This window comes from Nannizzia gypsea, genomic scaffold (genome assembly GCF_000150975.2).
Source record: "Nannizzia gypsea CBS 118893 supercont1.1 genomic scaffold, whole genome shotgun sequence".
Lineage (NCBI taxonomy): Eukaryota > Fungi > Ascomycota > Eurotiomycetes > Onygenales > Arthrodermataceae > Nannizzia > Nannizzia gypsea.
This window is the reverse complement of record NW_003345201.1, coordinates 2,736,344-2,761,703: the sequence shown is the minus strand read 5'-3', so window position 1 is coordinate 2,761,703 and position 25,360 is coordinate 2,736,344. Positions and strand designations below refer to the sequence as shown.

The following is a 25,360-nucleotide window of genomic DNA, read 5'->3' as shown; positions in this document are numbered from 1 at the left end:
CCTTTAATCTCTTACATCAAACTCCACGGATCCTCTGAGCGCATCCAGATTCACACGCATGTTTCCCTCACTACCCCACCAGCTGTTCTTGTCGTCATGCCCAATAGTAGGCTTCTTGGCAGCAAGGGCACTTCTACCATCCGGAGATCTACCAGTAACTTCCAGGCCTTTACCACGAAGAACGGCATTTCCACGGCGGGAAGTCATAGCAAGAACACGACCGGCCCAGGAATTAGGGTAGGAAATGGCCATGTTGCCCGAATTGTAGCTTTTGTGATAGGCGCTGACGTTGAGCTCAGAATGGGAACAAGCCTTGACCTCAGAATGGTCGGGTGTCTTGTTAAGGGCTTTCAGAATACGGTCCCATGCTTTCTGAATGTTGGTATCCGGAGATCGAGGGTCTATACGCATCTTGGTATTGGGGGCGTTACTAGCTGTATCCCCCGGTACGTGTTCGGGCTTCTCAGAAGCGATGAAGGATGGCTCAGTAACTGACAGGAACACATTTCCCGAGCGGGTATGAGTCGTTATCGATATATCATCACAGTCCTTGCATTCCGTGTTTTTATAGAAAGTAGTGTTTTCAAAGACGAGGGGAGTTAGGTGAGTGTTGATATTACCCCATTGGGTTTTGATCGCAGCATGGGTAGAAAACCCAAGGACAGCGAACACATTTCCATTCCTTGTTTCAATATTGAACTCATATGGGCGAGGGGGTATAGAAGAAGAATTCGATTGCCACGGATGATGGCTCAAAGCTGGATCTTTTAAGAAGACTTCCTTGAAGAGGGAAGGCTGAGATTTGGCATCAACAAATGTAGATAACGCATCGCTAACTACTGCGTCATCATTGGGCATCCTGAACCTCACAAAGACATTACCAGTTCTAGATCTGATAGAGACCTTTGCAGGGCGAGTCGGATCGTCTGGATGTGCTGGCTGAGGATCAATCGTAACGTAAATTGATCCACTACGAGTGCTGAGGTCGAGCAAGTCGTAAAGAGGGTAGTTTCCATGGATCCAGGTTTCCTTTTCTCGAACAATGATCTCCCGGGGAGATATTGAGTGGCATCCAAAGCCGTGGTTGTGGTATCCAACAGAGTGCTGATGATGGTGGCGATGATGCCTCTGGGAGAAGTTTAACGTTAGCCATCGACAGTAGAATCAGGTAGCTGTGATGCTTGGTTAAGGGGAAAGGCCCTAGATCTAACAACCTACCCTGATGAAGCTGACGGTAGCCCAGCGGACAAGCCAAAGACACAGCCAGACAATAAGGGCTGCCTTCAAGGCGATAAATATCTTCACACAGCAAGGCCGCTCACGGGCTTCACCAATCTCACGGCGACGACATTGGCGTCTTTCCCTCCACCAGCGACGGAATCGCTTTAGTCCTCGACAGCGCCTAGTAGGCTCTTCAGGCGAGTCTTCTTCCTTGATGATGCAGTCATCCTTGATGTCTACCTTTACATCACCGTGCTGGTATTCCGGCGAGCTGACATGGTCACGGTAGCCTGGCGGAGAGCTTGGGAGAAGCTGGTCGCTCTCACGGGCATTCTCGACGGCCACCTCTTCATTGAGGTCTGGGTGGGATTCACCACTGTTTGATGCAGTGCTGGGAGGAGTGTATATCTTCTCGTCGCCCATGACGGTGTCTGAATCGTCGCAGTACTGAGGCAGCGAGGGAGCCTGCTGTTCCTCGAGCTCTGCCTCCTTCGGGTTGCCCATGGTTGGCTTGATGATGCCGGTGCCAATATTCAATATTCGTTATATTGAAGACGACCAAGGCGGATCTATGATAGGTATGATAGGTATGACAACCTATTGGGCATTGTTATATTTAATATAATACGCAGGCGGGAGTCTCGGAGAGCCAGGGGGCGATGCTTCCTACAATCAAAATACGGCCGCAGGAGGGCGCTGACGACGATGACCAGGCAGCCGCATTTCCCCCAGCCTGGCCTTGCACCGCCCTGGTAACTGCGGAGGGTTATTCCTGCCGTGAAACGCTGACTGGCTGTTGTTACTTGCGCTGCTTGCTTATTAAGAGTTGCTGTTACGCAAATCGGGCGCTTGTCAAGGAGTATACGTAGACCTAGTAACTGGTGGCACACTCTGCCTGGAGTAGAGAAGGGCTCGTTACATCTTCAACGAATGGGAAAATCGATGTTCAGCTGTTCTCTAAGTAAAAAGACGCTTGATTCTTATAGCCAGAAAAATAAAAATCTTTTAGAACTCCGTGTTTGCTCATCCAAGTCACGTCAAACGCTGCAGGCAAAAGCAATCAAGGCATTTTATCAACATATTAAAAGCAAGTAACAAGAAGAGACTCAGACATAGGAGAGGGCATATCATTAAAAATCATAACGCCATCGCTAAAATGAAGCAGATGAAATGCTCTGATCATAGCCGTCATACAACCTCCAGGGCGAATAAATAGGTAATAGGAGGGAAGCAAACAAGTATTCAAACAGGATAACAAAACATTGTCGTGAAAAATAGGGTATAGAATGGTAAGGTAGAGGAGTATATGATGGGAAGAAAGGCTGAGGGTGGGAGATAGAGAGCAGATTGAAGATATCATCGGGTTTCAATAGCCCAGGTTGCCGAGAATGGAGGCGGCTTCGTTGGCTGGTAAACCGCAAACGCCCAAAGCACGAACCTGACTACCTTTTCTTAGGCGCTTAAGGCCAAGAGCAACCTTCCATGCCTCGCTTTCGTCAAGTACAAAGATGAACCGCTTGCCTTCTTGGTCTCTGATGCTGGTTCTGATGATGTGCAGACCGCGAGCTTCTGCTGTCTGTAGAATATCTTGGTTAATACCACTGCCAGCGCTATGATAAACAGAACTACTCGAGTCAGCAGCACTGCTCGCCCCGAAACGGCATTGATCTTTACAGGTATGGAGTATCCCTGTAACGAAAGCATCTGAATCCTCGCTGCTAGGCTGCTTGGATGACGAATGCAAATTGCCAAATCGGAAGGGATTGAGCTTTCCATTGCTTGGGCGAGCAGGGTGATTCGCAGAATGCAAAGGGCACCATACCTCTACTAGCTTCATAGTCCATGCCTTGATATCCCATTCTCTCTGTGCTACTCCACGGACGTCATCGTCAACAAACATGCCTTCAGTTGTCATTCGCAGAATGAGTCCATCTGTTACTGAACCCACTCCAGATACCAATTGCGCTATAGGGGTCTTCATAAATGCATTATTGAATGTGTATACGCCGTGGATAACAATTTTGTCAGGATTCTTAGTCGAGTACGGTCCACGTTGAGATGGAGGAGGCGTGGTGTTTGCTGTGGATTGAGATGGAGCATAGGTTGACTCCGAAATGACTGAGGCTGGCTGACTAGGTCGGCTAATATTTGATCTTGGTCGGTCATAGGGGCGAAATGAATATGCATCGTCTTCTGCGTCCGTAGTAGCTGTCTTGACAGAGGCAAAAGGAGGCCGGCCCTGTGTAGGCTTTGGAGTTGGTCGCTTCTCCGGTGATGGTGACCGCCTTTCCAGCAAAGCTGTCTGAGACTTTGGCTTGACTGGAGAGGTTTTGGTAGTTGATGATAGTTTCGTCGTGGAGGAAACTGATGGAGCGGCTGATGAAGCGGCGGAGGCAGCCGCGGCGGCTCGCCTGGCAGCGGCAGCTTCCTTTGCGGCAGCATATCTTGCAGCGGCCTCCTGTCTCGCCTTTTCCTTCGCAGCCTTCTCTGCGGCCTCCTTTTCGGCGGCTTCCTGGGCTGCCTTTGCTTCTCTCTCGGCAGCTTCTTTAGCAGCTTTTTCTTTAGCTCGCTTCTCCTTCCAAAGGCGATACTCTCGTTCTCGGTTCTCTTTATCACGCTTCTCTTGCTCCTCACGGGCCTTCTTCTCCTCTTCCTCCTTCTTCTTGCGCTCTGCCTCTGCCCTTTTGCGTTTGATTTCATCCATCTTTCTCTTCAGCTCCTCTCTCCTTCTCGTGTCTTCACGAGCTTTCTCCCACTCGCTCATCTTTGGATCAACCGTGGGTACTTCTTTAGGAGTTTCTGGCTTCGGAGGTTCGGGCTGAGGAGCAGGCTCGGCAGGCTTGGGAGGTTCTGGCTTCACAGGTTCTGCCTTAACGGGCTCTACCTTAACGGGCTCTACCTTAACGGGTTCTGCCTTAACTGATTCTGCCTTAACAGATTCCGGCTTTAGAGGTTCAGGCTCAGGAGTAGACTCAGCAGGCTTTGGGGGCTCCGGCTTAACCTCAGGTTGCTTCGGAAGTTCTGGTTTCGGCGGTACAGGCTTTGGCGGCTCGGGTTTCGGTTCTTCTGGCTTAGGTTCCTCTGGTTTGGGCGCTTCCTTCTTCGGAGGCTCAGGAGCTGGAGGCTCAGGCTTTGGTGGTGCTGGCTTTGGTTCTTCTGGTGCTGGCTCCTCTTTCTTTGGCAGCTCTGATTTTGGAGGCTCTGGCTTTGGAGGCTCAGGTATTTGTTCAGGTTCAGGCTCACGCTCACGCTTTGGCTCGGGCTCAGGTTGCTTGGGCATAAATTGTGGCTTGGGCGTCTCGGGCCTACGGGGTTCATGGTTTGGTGGAGGAGGAGGCGGTGGAGATCTAGACCGTGGTGCTTCACGTCTTGGTGGAGGCCCCGGGGATTCGGAGCGTCGAGTATCACGCCTATGCGGCTCTGGAGAGGGCGGAGAATCATAACTTCCGTAGCTCTGGCGGCTTCCAGGATAGCTATTCCTGTTATATTGGTGTCCTCCTGGGTATTGAGGGCCAGCACCTGGATATGGACCACCTGCGCCTGGATACGGGCCACCTCCACCGGGGAATCCAGCTCCCGGATTAGGCGGAGGAGGGAACCCAGCACCAGCATAATGTCCGCCGTAATTCTGATATGAGCCGCCGCCTGCTCCAGGCCCTGGGCCCGCTCCGCCAGGCGGTGGAGGGCCATGTCCGCCTGGAGGAGGAGGAGGAGGAGGAGGAGGAGGAGGGCCGTGCCCGCCTGGGGGAGGAGCACCTGGCGGCGGCCCAGGAGGGGGTCCACGAGAAGTGCTTCCGTTGCTAGAAGCGGCGGGCTTTGAGCGAGACCGTTGACGGAAGACTCCTTCAGCCTGGGCCTTGCCAATCGCCCAGCTGACGATGCCAATTCCAAAGGCTAGCAGAAATACACCCATTCCACCACGGGCTACAACTGTCGCACACCAGGTCTTCAGGGTGGGCAAGGCATTGAAATAAAAGTAGACTCCCATCAATGTTACTGCAACCCCAGCCAGGAAGCTGTTTGTATGGCATTGGAGGGAGGGAAGGTATAAAAAGCCACCACCAGCAGAATGGGGCGGGATGACAAATATGTCGTAGGGACCCTCAGGCAAATCTGTGGATTTTCGGTACCTGCTGCCATCTCCAGGCCCGGTGTCACTCCGTGGATTTGCTCCATGAGGAGGCGGTGGTGGTGGAGGGCCGTCCATTATGCAAGGTCTTCGTCTCTAAGGTTGCAGATACACAGCAAATCACCCAGGATGCTGCTTTCCCTGACTTTTCAATCTGATAAGTAGCAGGTGCTGTACAATATTCCCTACACTGGGCTTCTCCTCTCCCCCTCTTTTTTGTTGTTCGTTGTTTAGATGCTTATTGCAAAAGGCGCTGTATATCTCTGTTCATGCAAATAGGAAATTCATGCATTGTAGTCTTTAAAGCTACCACTCAATGCATCATGCGACCGTGTGTGTGTGCGAGGCCAGTTTGAATCGTTATCCCCCAAATAAATCTATTAAATACTTCTTTCCTTTTTCTATTTGGGAAATCAACGAGAGAAGGAAGTTTGGTGGACGTTTTCGATTAGAATAAGAGTGCAACAACCTCGTGCGCCGTGGTGCGTTCTTTTGTGTATCGATATCGAAAGGCGTTCCGTTTGCGAGAAAAGCGCTTCAAGCCTAGATATGGATAAACCATGAGCAAAACAGGAATCAACGGATCACAAAGAGAAAGGGTACGGTGGTATGTATAGACGGCAATTCCCACAAGAAACGAGGAATAGTGGTATGTCAGCCGCTGACTTACCGCCGAGTTTTGTTGTCGAGTCGACTTTCGAGTTGAACGATTCCCTTGATAGGCTGAGGGCAATTGGCCGCACAGATACTCCGTACGAAGGGAATACAAGATAGGTCAGTCTGGCGAATGTGAGATGATAAACAAATGGGCAAAAGAAGTCGAGCCCTGACGCGGGAACCTGAGACGGTTTGCGGCAACTGGCTCTTGGAAGGGAGAGTGGAATATATCAATTTATTTTTAACATGTCAATGTTCGTCCTTCTGGCGTGGAGGAAAAAACGTTGTATTCATTTGTTTTCCTTTCTTTTTTCCCCTTCTTAGTCCTGTCTCTTCCTCTTTTTATGTCTCTGTGTTTTTCTCTCCTCTTCCCCACCCCTTTTTCACCCAAGCAGCGGCCGCAGTCCAATCGGATAGCACGAATGATCCCTGTTTGTCGGACCAGTCTCCATCCTCAGCGCAGTCTGTTGACCTATCGAAGCCGGGCTTGACACCGGCCCGCGATGAGTGGAGGGAGAGGGACACGTTGTAGCGAATAACTGGAGGTGAAGCCGCAAGCGGTAAGGGAAATAGTATGAACTCTCTACTTATCATACAGATCTGGTGGGAGGTCGCTGTTTACTATGCCTAAAGGAGCGGCAGAGGACTGCGGAGGTATATATAAATATAAATGTATATAGAATACCTGCATCTTCTGCTGCTGCTGATCTGGCCGTCTGTTTGCTGGTTTTTCCTTCCGTTGTTTGATATCAACATCACAAAAGGCTGTGATATTAAATAAAGTGTGATGAAAGTCGAAATAAAATTTTAAGGGAAAGGGAAAGGCCCACTTTTTAGACATTTCTTTTTGTTTGTTTTGATTTTTCCTATTATGGCGAACCAAACCAGCTGTTTTTATTGGTCAGCCTCCATTTAAAGTTTACTAGTCAGTTGCTTACGGAAAAATGTTATTACATGATCCCGTGACCAATTTGATTACCTAAGCAGACTGCTCCAGCACATAAAAAGACAGAGAGATACTCAGGTACAAGCGAAACAAAACCGTTTAATATACAGAGTAAACTAGCCAACTTGGGCCATCCTTGCTCAACAGACAGTCTAACGGGCTGACAGGCTTCCCGGAGTCATGCCGGTCTACTTCGTGACCTTGGCCGCCTCTAATTCGACTATATTATCCGCTAAGAATGAACATGTTCACGGGAAAACGAGGCTTACCTCAGCAATATGTAGCGGAACTAAAATGATCCACCGCCGAAACGCATCTTGATTGGTCAGATCTTGTCCATCTGAGCTTGCCCCGAGATCAACTTTTGTACCTGAAGTTGCTGCATGACGCTGATGAAGCTGACGCTGTCGATGTTGGGTATGAGGATGCAGGGCATGATGAGGCTGTAAACCACCCCAGGCCTACAGAGTATCACGGGCTCCGCTTTATATAACTGCTGTTGCCTGCCGCGGCGGCTGTCGAACTCCCTCCCGCCCGAAGCTATCTCCTTGTCCCTCTTATCTATCACCGCTCAACAAGAACGAACGTCGATCCCCTGAAGGAGCAACCTACACAAGAACACCAAAGAAAAGACACCCCCTTTAACTATACAAATATATACACCGCCCCCCAGATCTCTGTCGCCTTCTCTCACCCTCTCTCGCAACATACACCATACGCAATAACAACCGACAATTACATCTCTGGGGCTTCACATGAATGCCAATCCGATGGCGGCCGCCCCTGTGCCGGCGGGCACATTTATGGCTGGTACCAAGGTGCAGGTCGGAGGCCATCGAGTCGTGGTAGAAAAATATCTTTCTGAAGGAGGATTTGCCCATGTCTACGTCGTTCGACTCTCGAAGCCCGTTGACGGCGTTGAGACCGCTGTCTTGAAACGAGTTGCCGTCCCGGACAAGGCATCCCTCGCCAACATGAGGACGGAGGTGGAAACGATGAAGAGGCTGAAGGGTCACAAACACATCGTCACATACATCGATTCTCATGCATCACAGCTCAAGGGCGGCGGATATGAGGTCTTCTTACTCATGGAGCATTGTGCTGGTGGCGGCCTGATAGACTTCATGAACACCCGGCTACAGAATCGATTGACCGAACCGGAGATCTTGAAGATATTTGGCGACGTCACCGAAGGTGTGGCCTGTATGCATTATCTCAAGCCCCCGCTGCTTCACAGGGATCTCAAGGTCGAAAATATTCTGATCTCTGGGAACGGTCCATCCCGATGCTATAAGTTATGTGATTTTGGTTCTGCAGCTCCTCCTAGGCCTGCAGCTACCTCCGCCGCCGAGGGTAGACTGATCGAGGATGACGTGCAGAGACACACAACTCTACAGTACCGAAGTCCGGAGATGATTGATGTCTATAGAAAACAGCCCATCGATGAAAAGAGTGACATCTGGGCCCTCGGTGTGCTGTTGTACAAGCTATGCTACTATACTACCCCGTTCGATGAGGCCGGCCAGATGGCTATTTTGAACGCAAAGTTCAAGTATCCTGCCTACCCCCCCTTTTCTGATAGATTGAAACTCTTGATTGGTATGCCAGCTCCTTTTGTTTCCTTTGTCGAGGCATCTCTCTGAACTAACACTACATTCTATGAATCCAGCCACCATGCTTAAAGAACACCCCAAAGACCGGCCCAATATCTATCAGGTATTACGTGAAACATGTCATATGCGGGGGAAAGAAGTGCCAATTCGAGACGTGCGTACTTATACGATTTATCTAATATCCGTACGCGTTAAACTAATTCCTTCGTGCGTAGATTTACTCCGACCGTTCACATTCCGAATCTAGACGAAACCAGCAGCTACCTTCTTCTACCCCAGTGGAAGCACCAAAGGTCGGAGCCACCTTCACGCCGCCCATTCAGGAAACAAAGATCATACCGGACATTGCGCCAATGAGGAGAGGAAGACCAGTCAAACTTACCGACCAAAAGGCTACATCTAAACCCAGTCCCTCTCCTTTAAGGACTTCCGGCGACCCATTTGCGGCACTCGATGGAGCTAAACGGAACACCAATACAGACGAGCTCTCCTCGCGATTCCCAACGCTAGATCAATTCTCCCTCCTCCATGAAAAGGGTGGCACTTTCAACTTTGAATCTGCAAATACAGATTCGGCTCCCAACCCTGATGACTTTTCCAAACGAGTCACAAATGCTCTTGCTGATGAAGCCTTTTCTAAACCTGCAGCATCTCCACAACCAAGTCCTACGCCTAGAGCGCACCATACCCCCAACCGAATAGACTCACTAGCAGATAAAAAACTTGCATCGTCACCATATCTAAGAACGGAACCCGCTAGACAACAAGTCCCTGTACAGCAACCAGTGCCACAGAAACCAATGATGGTGTCCACTGGCACAATGACATCTCCTTCGCCGGCCAACCAGCGACCAGATAGTCCCCCTTTGTCCCAAAGACCATTGCATAGATTCCCAAGTCAATCACACAAAAGACAACCGTCGGGAAGTTCTCGCGAGAGTAGTGGCCATGATCAACCCCGGTTGCAAAGTGGCAGCTTATCGACACGCCCCAGTTTTGCCAGATTTGACTCCAAACCAATTCAAGCCGAAGAGCTCCCTAGATCGCCTGCGTCCTCACGTCCATCACTAGAAGGGACTCGACCCACGGCTTCTGACCTTGCAGACCCGTTAACGCGTTCAAAATCTGCAAACTCGAAATCGCGACCTACTGCCGCATATGTTGCGTCAAGATTAGAGTATCTTCGGGATAAAGGCCGCGAACGTTCATCTGGAGAGGACGAAACGTTGTTATGCCCATCCCTCACAGATCATGACCTCGAATACAGCCAGCCATCGAACATGTCGGATATTGATTTCCTTAAAGCTAAAGAAGAGGAAGAGTTGAGCCGAAAACGCGAGAAGCGCCTCAGCAGTGGATCCAAACATTCTAAACGTGGGAGTTTGTCGTCACTGTCTTTATCAGGTACCAAGACACTCCTCGCGGGCCGTTTCGGAGAGGCCTTCCGCCGCTTTGAGAACAATGCTCCTCATGATAGGAATCAGACTCCATCTCCGGAAAACGATACCCAGCACCTTACTCCCATTACCGGCTCCGAGGTAACGGAAATGAGCGACGATGGCCGTGGCTATGACAATGCTGATACCGACGACATATCTCCTGAAATGCGCCGAGAAATGGAACGACGCCGTTTATCCATGGAGGAACGAAGGGTTGCGGAGGCTGCTGCACAGTACCGCTCACAACTGAACGAGCGAGAGGAAGGAGGCTCCTCGCGCCAGGTGGGACTAGGTATAGGAAGTGGTGGCAGAGCCGCTGCGATCCAAAACAAGGTTCAGTCTTTACTTAAGGAAACGGAGAAGCCACCACCTGTCAAGACGGCGTCAGGATACGGGCGCTACACGGATGCAGCACCAAACCCGCAGGCAAACAGATTTGAATCTTCGCGGCCGGAAAGGCCAGACTCATCGACTGTGCAGCGATACCCATCCGCATCTGTGCCTTCACATACTTCTGATTTCCCACCCCAACATTCTTCAAAGGAGAATGATTCCTCCACCGTTGGTCTCAAATATAATACAAGCCAACACCAGGCATCATCAGCTACCTCTCGATCTTCCCAACGGCCAGTAGCACCTCCGAAGCCCAAGAGTTTACGGACTGGCATTCAATCCGCGAACCAAACAGGCAACAGCGAGTATAACTCCCCCCAACATCCCCGCCAGACCAGGCAAAATACCACGCAAGGGAATTCTACTGAAGATTGGGAGTTAAACTTTAGCCGCCGGTATCCCAGTCTCTCTGGGCTTGAACTGGTAGAGACAGAGATAGACATACCAAAGGCTTCCTTAGGTCGTACCACTGCCACCACTACTGGTAAAGGACTCTGATCAACTAGCTTTCACGCAAAACTACGAAATCACCTACACTTTTGAAGACACCATTTTATGAATAATAACCCAAAGTATCCATTATACCCCCTCCATCCTCTCACATTTAGAAGCGTGTGTGGCTCATTATATTGCACCCCTATGCTTTTGGTCAGATTATTCCCCATGTCAGCTACGCTATCTATATATCAGGAGGAACAGGCGCCGTTCCATCTTTCTCTTGTTAACCTTCCTCCCTTTTGGCTGTGATGCCGATATGATAAACGATAGGACGTGGCTTCTTTGATGTTCAAGTTATAGCAGCATCGGTAACTGTTCGATTGGCATTGTAGCAGTGTTTTTATTATCTACCTTTTTTTTATTTGATTCTTTCCCGTATTTCCCTCGGTGTAGTGATATCAGCATCAAAATTACGCAGGCTGTGGTTAGAGGTATATATACACTAGTCATATAGGAAACTGATAGTAAAATAACAGGATTAGCTATTCGGTTGGTGGCCTCACAGCTCAAGAAACGAATATATATACATTTGTGCCATAGCCCCAGGATGTCTATTTTTTTATTCTTGTTATATAAATGGAGTGGATGAAAGGAAGTACCTGGAGTATACTCATCCACTGAAACATCGTGTGGGAGCAGAAACAACCATCTCGCCAAAAGAGACATCAACTTAGGGGCGCAGTACGGTGAAGCATGTAGAGGAATCAAAATGCGTATTAAAGATTAAGCAAAAAACATGGAACGCAGTGGGCTAAACCATATAAAACACAGAAAATACCCGCAACAAGAGGACAGACTTAAAACACATTAATTCTTCTAGCAAGCACAACCTTCCTTTGCACCAACCTGCCCTCTATCTCGAAGATTGATCCTCGAATCGTCCCCAGACCGTGAGCCAGCACCAAGGCCGGCATTTCCAGAAGCTCCACCGGCACCGGTACCGCTCCTGGAACTCTTAAGACTCGCCTCGGGAATTGCGTTGGCAATGGCCGTGAACACCTCCGCGACGTTGAAACCTGTCTTGGCACTGGTTTCGAAGAACAGTAGACCTTCCGCTTCAGAGTACGAGCTAGCCTCCTGCGTCGATACTTTTCTGGCATCGCCGCCGGAAGAACCGCCCTGTTCGTCATCCTGCTCGTCGTTTCCGTCACTGGCCTCTTGGGCCTCCCCCTCTTCACCTTCATTGGTTGCGTCTGGGGACTGAGCAGAGTCACCGGTAGAGGCCGATACGCCGTCACTGTTAGTCAGGTCAAGTTTGTTACCGACCAAAGCGATGACAATTCCGGGGCTTGCTTGTCTCTGGAGTTCCGCAACCCAGTGCTTGGCTTTGATCAAAGAAGATGGTTTGGTCAGGTCATATACGACGAGAGCGGCTTGGGCGTTTCGGTAGTACATGGGAGCAAGAGATGCGAAACGTTCTTGGCCGGCGGTATCCCATATCTCGAACTTGATTGTGCGGGTGGGCAGGGAGCATTTTTGGGTCAGAAAGGCAGCTGTTTATGGGTAGAGTCAGCCAGGTTGATACGTAATAGGCAGCACTTTTCCCAACCGACGGCCGGCTTACCTCCGATTGTAGGTTCCTTGTTTTCCTGAAAGTCATTGTTTACGAATCGCAGAACAAGGGATGACTATTTGGTAGGGGAGAATTATGTTAGCTGGCAGGATAATGGAAAAGGCCCGGCGAGAGAAAAAGGGTGAATGAGCGCTGGGAGTAAGTCGGACGGAAAACATACCTTTCCGACCGCCGCTTCGCCGAGTAAAACCAGCTTAACGCTGCTACTGGGCTTGGGGCCGGGTGTTGAGCTTGAATCTGCCATTTCTTTGATTTGTATATGGCCTGGAATGAGGGTCCCTCTCTGCTGTCTTGACGTCAACTCGGTCAAGAACTAGATTTCCGTAAGCAAGGAGGAGGGAATCGGCTTCCGTGAGGTTTCCGGCCAGCTGTGCAGGGTATATGTATCCGTCACGAGCGCTGAACAGTTGTTTCTAAAGGGTTTGTTCCGGTAAATCGTGTCTCTGATGGCGATGAGGAGATGGAGAGGAGAGGAAGAGCGAAGAAGTTCATCTTTTTTGCCGACTTTGAAGTTCGACTTTTTGGTGATGACGATGGGTCGCCCGATTTGGTTTAGCGCCGGACAGGCTTGGCGTAAAGATGGTTAAAAAGACATCAAAAAGACGGTTAAAGGGACGATAGAGAGACAACGAGTCGGCGAGATAGGGAAGAAAAGAGAGTGAAGATATAAATAAGTGATGATCGATACGTATAGTTCTGTCTACCTATGCTATGCTGTCTAGTGCGACGCGACGCTCCAAGGAAAGAGGAAAAACAAAGCAACAACAGAAACAACTGCAACAACGGTCTATCCGGTCCATCTATCCCAAACAACAGGAAAACGTCAAAAAGAGACAGCGAGAAAGAGAGCATCAGGGGGAACACAGAGAGCCAAAAGGAGATTAAAAGCAGTCGCAAGAGGGGGAGTATCTTGAAGAGACATAACAGGCAGGCTAAAAAATGGGGAAAGAATAAAAAAGAGGTCACTAAAAGTTGATATTAGAGGGAAGTCCAGCCCGGGCAATAGAAGTACATCATGAGTCGAAGGAAAAGGGGTTATTAAAGGTGATAGTGCTTTTTGTCAAGGAAAAAAGTGTGAAAAGGAAATGGTGCACTGGTCGTAAAGGCATTTCTTCAGCGAACAACAAAAGTAATGTCAAGGCGGCGCAGGAATCGTGAAGATGAAAATTCAACCAAACATCCCGCTTGTCAGAACACATCCCGAAGAGCGGTATGGAAGTGCAGAAGGTCCCGCTAGCCACGGTGAGACAGACGGTCTTGTGCATGCTATCCCGTTAGCTCCCGAGCCTTATGCGGCGAAGCGCTTGTTGGGCGAAATTGGGCGGGACGAGCCGAAAGGATGTCCCATAAGCAAGCAAGAAGCCGGTGACGAAGAAGGTGAGTGGAAGAAATTTGACTGCGAAGTCGATGAGTCTAGATCTCAATGGTATAACCCCCGAAGGAAAAATGGAAAAAACAGCGCAAAACGACAGGAACAAATGATAAAAGCGCAACCAAAGGAAAAGATGAACCCAAAGAGCAGTTGTTGCCAATTCTATCCCATCCGTCTATGTGATAAACGCCAAACAGAAGAAAGACCCAAGAGGAAAGCCATTTTTGGAACCAAACGAGAACAAAGGAAGAAGAGATAGGCGGCGGTAGGGATCAAGAGACGGGAAAAGACGAGAAAGGACGACGGATATTGTGGGGGCGAGATCGAAGCGACCAGAAGAGAAAGTAGCTGGCCCAACTTTTTTGAAATCTCCGGTCAAGTGGTTGGAGGCGTTTGAAATGACCAATGGAACTATGCATGGCGTAGGGGGGAAGGGCGCAGGTTGATGTATCGGGGACGAAGCCGGGCGAATCGGTAGGAAGCAGGTCGACCAGGGAACGCAACGGTCCAGAAGTACGGCATGTCCTTTAAATATCAACCAGAGAGTTTCTTCCCCCTTGTCGTTGTCTCATCGCACAGCCAGGCAACAAAGAGTGAGCTGGCCCCAAGAAATGAGCGAGGTTTTTTTTTCTCGTTAGTTCCGTGTCAAAAGTTGGTTGTTGGTAGCCGGCAGGATGGGAAGAAATTCTGTTCTGGACCAATCATCAACCAGTCACAAGTCGGTCGTTTTCTCATCCCATTTCCTTCGCCCTTCTCAGGTGGAGTGAGAGAGAGGAACATGGTGATCAAATAAAAGAGGTTGGTCGGAGGTACGAGAGGATCGTACAAAGGAGAGGCGTCGAAAGGGTCGAGTATTAAAAATGATGTAGAACAGAACGTATGCATCGATGGGAGCAAAAAAAGAGAAAAGTTGAGATATCAGAAAAGATCGTCTTGGGAGGCGACATGTTACCGCTTTGGAGGCGGTTGAGGCTTTGGTACGCCAGTTGTGTCATAAGCACCTCGTCCCATGTTGGTAGCAGAGAGATCCCTGATAATCATTGTGTTGACCTGTTTGTATATCCAGTTAGCTAATTGAGGTCCACAGGCATCCACCCAGCAGATATATATAAATGCCAAAGAAGATTATGAATATCTACTCTCATGCATGTCCAGGGATGCTCGCAGCCTCACAAGGATCGGATCCTGTCATACCTCGGCCGGAGCACAAGGAAAAGAAACCCGCATGCAGGTATAGATGTATAATATAATATAAGAAACACAGAAAGGCAATGACTAACCTGGGATGCTGCGTACAGCTGACCGATGATTGCAGACCTGCGGCACTCGCCGGAAATTGGAGCTGAATATGATATCCCCCTCGAAAGGAAGACGAATAACCGTCAAATCTCGTTGCTACTCTGGCTGCAGAGTAGCTTTGGTTCGTGTTAATTATATCCTGGATAAAATGTTTCCTCCCACGAAAAAGTCCAAGTCACCAAAGGATTGAATGCGTTAAAAAGGAGGGTATTGGATATAGGGCGTTTCTCGTTTCGTCTGTATATTCTTTTTCTTTTCTGAGAAAGTGACTGTAACCGGTCACTGGAAGAGTTCGATGGGAGGTTCAAGACGATATTCAAATATTGCTGGCTCCTTCGTTGATGATGGCGTATAGGAGACGAGAGAGGGAGGAATAGTTGTCTAATAGAGAGGCCCCCTTTGGAGATATAAGAGGTAGATTAAGGAGGAAGAAGTAGGTTGATGATGAAGGAGTGAATACGCTTGAAGAATATAAAAATGATAGAAGGAGAATAAGAAGAGAAGACGGAGGAGCAGCGTCTCATATACTAATATACATTTCCCTTCTCCCTCTCTCTTTCTCAGAAAGCTAACTACCAAGTTGAAAAAAAAAATTATGAAAAATGAAATATAGCAAAATTATTACTGACTATAACTAAAAGAAACGAGACGAAAGATAAGAAAAAGAAAAATAAGGACTTCCACCCCCTTTCAACAAACACTGTAAGATGAAGCCTCTAGCTCCATCGTTTTTTTTTTCCCTTGCCCTTATTTTTCGTTGCTTTTTCCTTCTTAGAGTAATTGTTCCTTTTTTTAACCTTGTCCTTAGATTGCAAATTGGCCGCTTCTTTGCTTTTTCAGTCTGGCTTCTCTTTTCCTTCTTTGTGCTGCCTTGGAGGGACGGGAGTAGAGGGAGCAGAGGTAGAGGCAGAGAGAGCAAGAGAATGGGAAGGAGAGAAAGTGAGCGAGGGCAGAGACAGAGTGATAAGCTGGAGAAGCAGCTGCAAGAGCTATCCACGCTATCCCATCTCTCAAATCGGCGTTATGGCCAGAACTGTTTCTCGCCGTCCCGCTTATTGAGTCAGTCCGTCAAGTCAAGCCAGCGCCAGAGTCAGAGCGAGCCTTCACGGTGGGAAGAAGAAAGGTTGTTTGTGACGAGCTCCCGCAGCGGTCTCAACAGAAGAGGGATGCATACATACATACGTACGTTCTCTCATCTTCATCAACAGCAGGATTCATAATGTTACAAAAGAAGCGGATGGCGAGAGTCAAGTTTGAAAAAAGGAAAAAATACGTGGAATTGCAAAAAAAGGGGTCGATGAAGAAGATGAAACACGGCCTCTTCCAACAAAGATACTGGGAGCAAGCAAGGGTATTGATTGTTTTTTTTTCCTAAGGAAAAAGATGATTTCTCGACCACGCAGGCTTTTCTGCGCTTTTCTCTGCACTATGATAGGCTCCATTGAGCAGGATTATCGACATGATTTAAAAAATAAAGGCAAAGGAAAGAGGCGAATGGGCGGACGTGTGCGCCGTTGACTTGCCTGAGATTGTGCCTTGCCTCGCTGCATCTCTACCTTACCGGCGGGTTCGGCTTGGAGCAGAGAGGCCAACGCCCAAGGTCAGGATCCAAATTACATATTCTTACCGTAGATGCCTAGGACAGACAGGGTTGGTTTCATCAAAGCGGACAGGCGACGGAGAACGCAAAAAGGAAAAGGAAGAAGAGGGATGATGGCCCTTTTCTCCTCGTTCGATCTTCGTTTGTTTTTGATATCTTGCCTGTGTTCGTCAGCTTTCGAACCGCTCTTGTGTCTCGACCCGCAGAGGGAGAAAGAGCTCACGCGAGGAGTGGCTAGGAAGAAGACAGGCTCGACAGCTGCTAGAGGCCAGGGTGGATATAACTATCGCTGGAGCTCCCTGTCAGAAAGGGAGGGCCCTGGCTAACTCTTCTGCTCGACCCTTGGTTCTGGTGCCGGGCCTTATGCTACATCTTACCTTATTACTTCAGAATTGAAAATTGATAAAGCTTCTCCCAGAGCCAAACCACCCTTGGAACGGAGCATATAATATACTTAAGGCTATCATTGGCTCTGCTCCACCGGGATCTCAGGCGCTGCTTCTTGCCCCTGGCTAGCTCGTCGGTTTCAAAAGGGAGGTCGAGCTGTTTCGGGAAGCATACTTTACGCCGTCAGAAACAGGCAGCTCGCTACTTTGCAACCAACTGCTATGTATATTATTCGTACACACATCACGCACCATACAGGTAGAACACAACTCGGGCCACACACAAAGAAGAACAGGTTTGCGATTTAGATCTCGCCCTAGAAGTTCCATGGTGCGCCTCACTCCTGTCCGTTGCGGCTGCAGCAGTTCCAGCCACAGCTTCATCCTGCTTGAGCTCTCGCTTCCTCCGGCCGGGGATGCTTCCCACAAGAGGGAGCCTGTTCCAGCCCAGATGAGGACTCTATAGCCGGATGTGCAGTTCTCAACTGAGGCTTGTGAGTGTGGCGGGACAGGCACATTATAACAACAGGTTCGGCAACATTCGTCCCAACCATGGGAAGGACATAGCGATCAGTCATCTTTGCCTTTACGCCGATCTCCTGACGGATCATGTCAAAGAAATGAAATCCGATATATCATCTTGTCTCGAAGGGGAATCAGACCCTGCTGCTAGCCACTCGACAGATAACTTGCATGAACAGACCACCTATTGTCTCTCTTAACCAACCTCCTCCCTCTCGCCTGTGTACGGAGTATCGTTATGCAAAATGGAGAACAGAGAGCGAGAAGAGAGAGTCTAGAAGTCTGAGGAGGTCGATAGGTCTAGAAGCCGGCTTGCCGCTGCTGCAACTAGTGCACGCCCGTACGGAGTATACACAGCAGAAGTCTCCCGCTGGCTTCCATTTCAATTCATATATGCATTATTCTGGGTCCAGATCATCCGAGCAAACGGCTAGTACTCTGCTCAACCTAATCTCTGGGCCCCAGGTTCAACAGCTTCTGTGACTTGAGTCGATAGCCCCTGTCTGGGCATGGTGTGGATGGACCTGCTTTCTGGAGGGCTCCTTCAGACATCCCTCTTTTTTCCCTTCTAGCCTGGCACAGTGCAATGTACTACGATGGCGTCGGGGCTACGGGCCAAGTTATGGAGTCACACGCCCGCCTATCAATGCATGGCCAGATGGGGGGGTGGGAGAAAGAGAGCGAAGGAGAAGAAGATATGGCCACCGTCCTTGACCCTTTTAGGTTGCTGGCTGAGAAAACGCAAGCTACTGCAGAGCCCGCGATAGTTGGCCACACATCATACACCACCCTGCCGCCAATCCAGCTTACGTGAATCATCATGTATGGTGACGATTACAATCGATGCAGACTATTGAGTATTATGCCAGCCGAGGATCCCCCAGAGGGAGATCTCTACAACATGGCATGGCGGATACTGACACATTTTTCTACCAAAGCTGCTACACTTTGACATATTTTTACCATGCAGGAGGGCTTGCGAGATAAACTTGGTCAAGATCGAAATCCTTGCTTCCCATAACCCAGCATCAGTCATGCTTGGGACGGTATTTCTTTTTCATCTCTTGTACATGTTTCTCGCCGTCTATCGGCAGTTTATCACCCAATGGCTTGGACGAAACGCACTCCCGGCCGTTACAAACGGAACCATCAATCACCAACGGTTTAGAAGTCGACCGTTTGAACTGGAAGGGAGCAGCGTGCATCCTAGAGGAATCAGAAAAACTGACAACCATCTCGGAAGGCCCGATCGATATGAGAGCATTTGAAATTCTGAAGGTTGAGGGACCATGCAGGAACAGGACATGACCCCCTGTGAATAACACCACCGGAATATGTACATGAGCGGGCCCGCTGCGGTAGTGTAACGGCTCGATGGGCAACTCCGCCCGCCTTAAAGTACCTATTACTCCATGTGTCATAGTCGGCTCTGTCAGGGCTGGCGAATTTTTATTTTATTTTATTTTTATCTTTGTTTAGCTTATACAGCGTATGAGAAAGGCCCAAGGAGCCCTTGTCAAACCGGCGTGGGAAGACAGAACCCCCTGTGCGCTCCCACGGAAATACGAACACTGCGAAATTACATCTGCCTGGACCGAGTTATGAGTCGTGGCCGTTCGTGTCCTTCGGCCAGCTGCAGCCTAACGTCCAGCTCATCGTCTATCATCAATCTCAGAAAACAAAAGCAAGCGAATCGGTGTGAGAATTCACACGTGGATACTGCATAAACCCATTCCCGTTGCGGTTTAACATGATACAGTATCATACAAGAGGGATCCGTAACTCTTCGGTTATTACTTTTCCTGATTCATTATTTTCTCAGCTAAGTAATATTATTCTTCCCAATGGACAGCTACGTCCTTAACTTCGAAACCTCGCCTCTTCTCTCATGATGCGATGCTAATCTTCCCCACAGGGCTCATCATTTATCGTCTGTTATAGACGCCGGTTGTGGGCCCCTGGGACGCGAACGCGGCATGGAAAAGGGTAGGGAAAAAAGGGGGCAAGGGAAGCCAGATTCGCTAGTGTGACTGTGACTGGTTCCTGGTTCCTCGGGTACGAGAACGAGCTTGTCTTCGTACTCTCCTGTGAGAGGAGTTGTTCCTGATGGTCGGCGGTGATGGTGGTGTGAGGGTATGCCTCTTCGTTGGCTGCATCACTCCGTACATCATGCATAGTAACATTCCAGAATTTCGATTAGGGCTATGAAGCGGACATCCGGGTGATTGAAGCCGTTGGTGGCTCTGGGCGGATTTCCGTCCGCAGCTGAGTGGGCTCCCCTTTGTCCTCAATTGTGCCGTTTACTTTTATGTCTCTATCCTCTGATTGATTCAATCCCTCCCGACAGGTATCCTCTTTACGCGGAACCCCCAACAAATAAACGCCGCTAGAATATGCTGGAAGCAATAGGGAAACGCTAATGAAATGTCCAATCTTCCAGCATGGCCAGGTGTGGAGAAATATAGCAACCCCCATCCCGTCCGCGTCTCGGAAGCTCCCTCTCACTAATCATCGCTCAACGAACTGATCCCGCTTGTCCAGCTCTAACTGTCATCCCACGTTGCACGCCTTACGGGAAGCGGATCAAATGGGGGATATATGTGATTTTTTTTTTCTCACGCGCAAGGGGAAGGTATACTCACGTTGGCCCCCCTGCAATCGGGCACTTTACTTAATCGTAGGTTGAAGGGCCACACAGCACAGCTGCTCCTATCCTTTTAAGTACGCAACGGCCGGGCGATTGTCAGGGCGGAAATAAAAAACGTTGGCGAAAGAATATGAACCACTCCGTCCACCCATCCCGGGCCCTCGCTAGTGCCGTTTTGTGTCTTCGCTCCGGGCCAGAAGCCAACCGCCATCAAGCCATCGATAAAAATTATATGGCGATATCTTTCCATTCAGCAACACCAGACCAACCTCCCCCTCTCGCCGTATCGTATTCCTCCAAGCCCTTGGTGGTTGGTGTTTGTGTGAGAGGGCGTCAGAGTGCTTTTTTTTTTTGCACCCCAAACCACTCAGATTTCTTTTCCTTTGCTCTTGCCCTTTCCTCCCCTCCTTTTCTTTGCTTTTTGGCTCGGTTTTGGCTCAACTAGACGCAGAGCCCTTTCGCCTCTCGTATGGAATAGTGCATCAATTGATGTACATTGCCTCCACTTAGCTCCTCTTGAGAGGCGTTCAACCAAATACCGTCACCCAGGGCTTTGGAACGGCTCTGGAATCCACATCGAAGAAAGTGAGAAAGCCAAATTCACGCACTATGGGAATGCAGTGCGCACTTTCTCCGTACACATGTTGTGTTCTTGTAGGACGAGGCGATCTTTGATCCTCGCTGGGGAGCGGGACATCATGGCCACCAGGCAGCATAATTCTCCCCATGATCGTCAGGGAAGGGCTTTTCTAGAAGACATCTTCCCCAACCCATCCCGTCCTAGGAGAGGGGGGCAGCAGTCAAGCAAGGAGCCACAAAACTGATTCCCAGGGGCGTCCCAGCCCTCTTAACGACGCATATGTAGCTTGTTGCTTGTACGGAGTGTCCAAGGACCTTTTTTCCTTCAGGGAAAGTTGGGGGCGGCAGTGGATCAACTGGCGGCCCGGAAGTTGCGTATAAAAAAAGGGGCTCCCTTTTCCATACACCCGGCTTCAACGTTGCCAGATTGGTGGATTCCAGTCCTCGGTTTCATCTTAGCTACCGGTTCGCTATATTACTCCGTATTGGAAGGGCAGGTCGACACGAAAAAAATCGATTTGCCCCCCGTTAGTTACTTAAGCAGCTCGAATTATATCAGCAACCCAGATAATATGTGAAGTACGGAGTACAGAGTATACATACAGCCAATATTTGAGAAACTGCTGCATGATTTTTGCAGAAGAGCCTCACCCTCGCGCCCAGAGAGGCCAGACGTTTGTGGCTTGCGAACAGCCCTGGTCTGCTGAGGTCTTTTGGTTTCTGCAAGGTACGTGTTTAAGCCTAAGCCAAACAAACGGCGAAGTTGCATCCTCTCCATGAGCGATTGATCCCTCCACGTATTCACCAAGCAGCATGGCTTGCTGCTGAGTTGTTCTCCCCATCGAGATTGGCGCCAGTAAAGCTGCTTTGCGTTGGGCGAGAACATCCTCTTATCATGCAGTAGCTACATGAAAACGCAGCCCTAACATGCACTGATCCCCTATGGTCGAGCGTCCAAGGCTTACCTAGGTATGTGGGAGGGATTCTCCCCACCCCCGGTCCTATCGATATCGCAAATCAGGCTGCCAGGTTGATGCCCAGTCGAAAGCTTTTCCACTCTTCTGCTGCTGCTGCTGTTGCTGCCGGACACAGGCCACAGGAAGACCACGTACTGCCTTGCGGCGGCGTATACGTTAGCGCTTCCGGCTCCCAGGGACCTGAATGATGGGTTCCCGGGGACAGCCATTGCTCGGTGTTTGCATGACCAACCAATTCAATTTTCAGACGCCTCTTTGCGTCTCCTACGCTGTTGCTATCCAATATCTTATCCACCGGTCAGCCAATGGCTTGCGGAAGCCCACTTCCACGTCTTCAATGATCTGAGATGATCTCCCTCAACTAGTTTTCTCCCCTATGGGAGCTGCTTGGGTCTCGTATAACTATGTGATCTCTCTGCAATGCGATCGACTGGCACGTACTTACTCCGTATCTATCATAATATCACCCAGCCCTGAATATAAAGTCAGCCCAGAGTCAGCTTCTCACTTTTTTTTTTTTTTTTTGCAATTTTATACTCCAGATGTGCCATGAATATAAACCCATAGAGGGCTCCCAAGAGCATACTTATATATAGCTAACACATATATACTACGCCTACTATATATCCACAAGCAAACCAGCGGCAGCGGAAATGTGTCTCCCTTCCCGGCTGGTGGATAATCCTCGAGATCCAAACGCCTGAAATTCCAATCAACTGGAAACCGCGGAGCAGGCCCGAAACCGTAAGAATAGTCCTAAAAGTTTCTTTTTCCGCTGAAATATCTGCTTCTTCGCCCTACTTTTCAAGGCAAACGCAGTACAATCTCGCGCTGTGCCTCTACAGCTTGAATGCTGTTTTCCACGGAGCTCAGAATTTGATATTAAAGATGACCGGTCTCATCTGTGGCTGTTCTAATCTCCGGTCAGGGCGAGAGAACATGTATTTTTTTTCTTTTCTGAGAAACAGACATCAGTGATGACATCAGTCCCGAGTGGCTGTATCATTTTTCTTTGGTTTCTTTCCTTCTTCCCGTCAGGCTCTTTCTTTTTCTTCCGGATATCTCCTGTTTGAGGAGTAATACACGGAGGATTTGTCCCAAAGATGATGGATGGCCCCCTGATTTCCCACCAAAACCTGCCACTCAGGTAGTTTGTAGCGGGAAGGAAAGCAACTCGGCCATTTATAAAACAAATACCCTCGTTAATCCTAATATTTAATTGGCCATTTGATTATATATCCAGGTTGACTTGTTGATTTTCACTGCAGCTATCATCAACAAGGAAAGGAGATCGATCGAAATACCAGTCTTTAAGTCCTGGCCGCTGGCTTTCTCCAGGTGCGTCTTTAGGGAAGTGAAAACTTGATATAAGAAAGAGAGCAGATCTGTGTATCGATATCTCGGTTATATCCGTCCAGCAGAGCTTTTGGCTTGCCATTCAATATAGCCATGGCTAGTCAATTTACTACAACAGGAGAGTAGTATCAAGAGATGGCCATCGATAACTTTAGCAAGAAATGAGCAGCTGACATATCTTCAGCCTGAAATTCACAATCAAGCCAGTCCTAAGTATCTGGCTAACCACCGCTTTTCCCTTTGCTTTAAAGTACATCTCAAGCCACGCAGGATAAATTATCTTGTGGTTTGCCCTAGCCTCAGCCATGTCTTGATATCATACAATCGAGGCAACGATTACGGTAAGTACCATATACTGAAGTTTTCTACGGAGTACGGGCTTTGGCATGATAATACCCTTGGGAAACGGCCTAGTTGATGACGGACCCGTCGACCATACCTTTCTAGTTGCTTCAACTACTGTGGTAAACGATGTTTATTACTGTTGAGTATCAGAAGGGCGCCAGGGACTATTTGGTGCACAGTCTCAAACGAGTTCTAGAATGGAATCCATGACTCCAAGTGCACAACGATAGCCTGTTGGTACAACGCATGCCCTACGGCGCCCCTAGTAACAAAATACTGGAGAATGACTGCCCGTGAAATGCCAGTTATATGAAGGAATTACATGCAATGGATCCAATTTTTCAAGCCGAGCTTGCAACCACCCGCCAACTGGTCTCTAATCGCCGGTCCCTTTAGCACGCCTGAGACTTGTTGGTTACTCGAAATCAAACTGACAATTGGTTCCCTCTATATTTGGTATCATGTCTAAAAGAAACCTGCTGATGTCTGCTCTGACACATTCTTTAATGCTCCCGACGGTGCCTTTCATTGTTCTCCTTTGTTGGCATGTTGAGGCCCATCACTAGTCATGCGCGGCGATTCTCTGCCCAAATAAAAAAGAAAAGGCCCTCCCAAACCCTGATTAGCACGTTCATGCAAGATCGATGCAGGTGCACGTACAATATGTCGTTTTTCCACCTTTAAGCTATGCATCCGCACCTGCAGCATGCTTGGTTTGCAGCGGGAAACATACATAATGGATCCGGCCCCTCGAGTCAATCAGTCAGCCGCAGCCTGGTTATCTCTGAGTTGGGTTTGCGTAAGGACATCGCGTTGATTCCGGCTTTGATGCAAGATCGCTTTTTTTCTTCTTTATAACCCTTGATACGGATCGGCGGTTAGATTATGATGGGAAGCGAGTTCCGTCCGTATACAAAGGATCGTATAAAAATATCCAAGGCAGAGTTGAAGAGCCCAGGTGATAGATCGTACCCGGATCCAGGTTGCAGGTTCCGCGGCAACCGTTAACGAAATAGTTGACGAGCTACTCCGTAACTACCTGAGAAAAAAGAAAAGGAAGGAAAGGAAAATGAAAATGAAAAAATAAAGATAAAATAACGGTCTCCAATCACGAAACGGGTGAAGGAGAGGAGCAGCTGGAAAGATCTCATACGCTGAATGATGATTGTTCTTTTCTCTTGCATATACATGAGACCAGGCGAGGAGTGCTTGTTGAAAATTGTTATTGGTTTTTCCCGTATTTCAGGGGTTACCAAGCTGACAAAATAATGAACACATATATAAGCAGTCCGCCACCGGCGCCTCTCGCCTATAAGGCTAACTGCCATGGCTGACAAGTGAAGAGACGGCTATTCTCCTCGTGCAGCGAGTTTCACGAAGGAATTCGTTTTTCTTTTTAGTTATCTAGTCTGCTAGTTACTTATCAATCCCCGACAACACCTTCAACAACGATGGATGAGGGCTGACGGATATGCCACGAGTCTTCATATGGCTATGAGAAACGTCCTGACAAGTTTTCAAATGCACGGCATGCCAGTCATTCGGATGAGTATTCATTAATTGAACTGAGGTAAAAGATAAAAAGGTGGCTTAGACGCGTGTGCTGTTCAAGTTAACGGCCCCTGACTCGAGTTACACAGCCAGTGAAGAGAAAAAAACGCGGCAACTGGGGGTAATATCGTATCCCAGGGGCTATTGCAAGAATTGACTACTGTCAGTTGTTGAAGGTCAGAACAGCCTTGTTGAAATGGGTATTACACCAGATTAACTTGATAGTTAAGGAAGATTGCTGCCGCTTGAGCCGCCGG

The 25,360-nt window shown here is 48.9% G+C and overlaps 7 protein-coding genes across 7 annotated transcripts; 3 read left to right on the top strand and 4 right to left on the bottom strand.

Annotated features, from left to right (window-relative positions):
- Window positions 1-3: 3 nt before the first annotated feature.
- Window positions 4-1,725, bottom strand: MGYG_01019 (hypothetical protein; the record flags this gene model as incomplete). The annotated part of the gene is made up of 2 exons (XM_003176887.1): window positions 4-1,128; window positions 1,219-1,725. 2 exons carry the CDS (start codon window positions 1,723-1,725, stop codon window positions 4-6), a joined length of 1,632 nt encoding a protein of 543 aa, XP_003176935.1.
- An 862-nt stretch (window positions 1,726-2,587) lies between these two features.
- Window positions 2,588-5,428, bottom strand: MGYG_01018 (hypothetical protein; the record flags this gene model as incomplete). The annotated part of the gene is made up of 1 exon (XM_003176886.1): window positions 2,588-5,428. The coding sequence occupies one exon, from the start codon at window positions 5,426-5,428 to the stop codon at window positions 2,588-2,590; it is 2,841 nt and encodes a 946-aa protein (XP_003176934.1).
- A 2,280-nt stretch (window positions 5,429-7,708) lies between these two features.
- MGYG_01017 (nak/nak-unclassified protein kinase) lies at window positions 7,709-10,896 on the top strand (the record flags this gene model as incomplete). The annotated part of the gene is made up of 3 exons (XM_003176885.1): window positions 7,709-8,552; window positions 8,623-8,720; window positions 8,782-10,896. 3 exons carry the CDS (start codon window positions 7,709-7,711, stop codon window positions 10,894-10,896), a joined length of 3,057 nt encoding a protein of 1,018 aa, XP_003176933.1.
- An 816-nt stretch (window positions 10,897-11,712) lies between these two features.
- MGYG_01016 (vacuolar protein sorting-associated protein 21) lies at window positions 11,713-12,713 on the bottom strand (the record flags this gene model as incomplete). Its single annotated transcript, XM_003176884.1, has 3 exons — window positions 11,713-12,389; window positions 12,461-12,524; window positions 12,630-12,713. 3 exons carry the CDS (start codon window positions 12,711-12,713, stop codon window positions 11,713-11,715), a joined length of 825 nt encoding a protein of 274 aa, XP_003176932.1.
- A 916-nt stretch (window positions 12,714-13,629) lies between these two features.
- MGYG_01015 (hypothetical protein) lies at window positions 13,630-14,100 on the top strand (the record flags this gene model as incomplete). The annotated part of the gene is made up of 1 exon (XM_003176883.1): window positions 13,630-14,100. One exon carries the CDS (start codon window positions 13,630-13,632, stop codon window positions 14,098-14,100), a length of 471 nt encoding a protein of 156 aa, XP_003176931.1.
- Window positions 14,101-14,515: 415 nt separating this feature from the next.
- Window positions 14,516-15,330, top strand: MGYG_01014 (hypothetical protein; the record flags this gene model as incomplete). Its single annotated transcript, XM_003176882.1, has 4 exons — window positions 14,516-14,604; window positions 14,711-14,852; window positions 14,929-15,072; window positions 15,157-15,330. The coding sequence occupies 4 exons, from the start codon at window positions 14,516-14,518 to the stop codon at window positions 15,328-15,330; spliced, it is 549 nt and encodes a 182-aa protein (XP_003176930.1).
- Window positions 15,331-20,822: 5,492 nt separating this feature from the next.
- On the bottom strand, window positions 20,823-22,060 carry MGYG_01013 (hypothetical protein; the record flags this gene model as incomplete). The annotated part of the gene is made up of 3 exons (XM_003176881.1): window positions 20,823-20,902; window positions 21,478-21,761; window positions 21,840-22,060. 3 exons carry the CDS (start codon window positions 22,058-22,060, stop codon window positions 20,823-20,825), a joined length of 585 nt encoding a protein of 194 aa, XP_003176929.1.
- Between the last annotated feature and the right edge of the window lie 3,300 nt (window positions 22,061-25,360).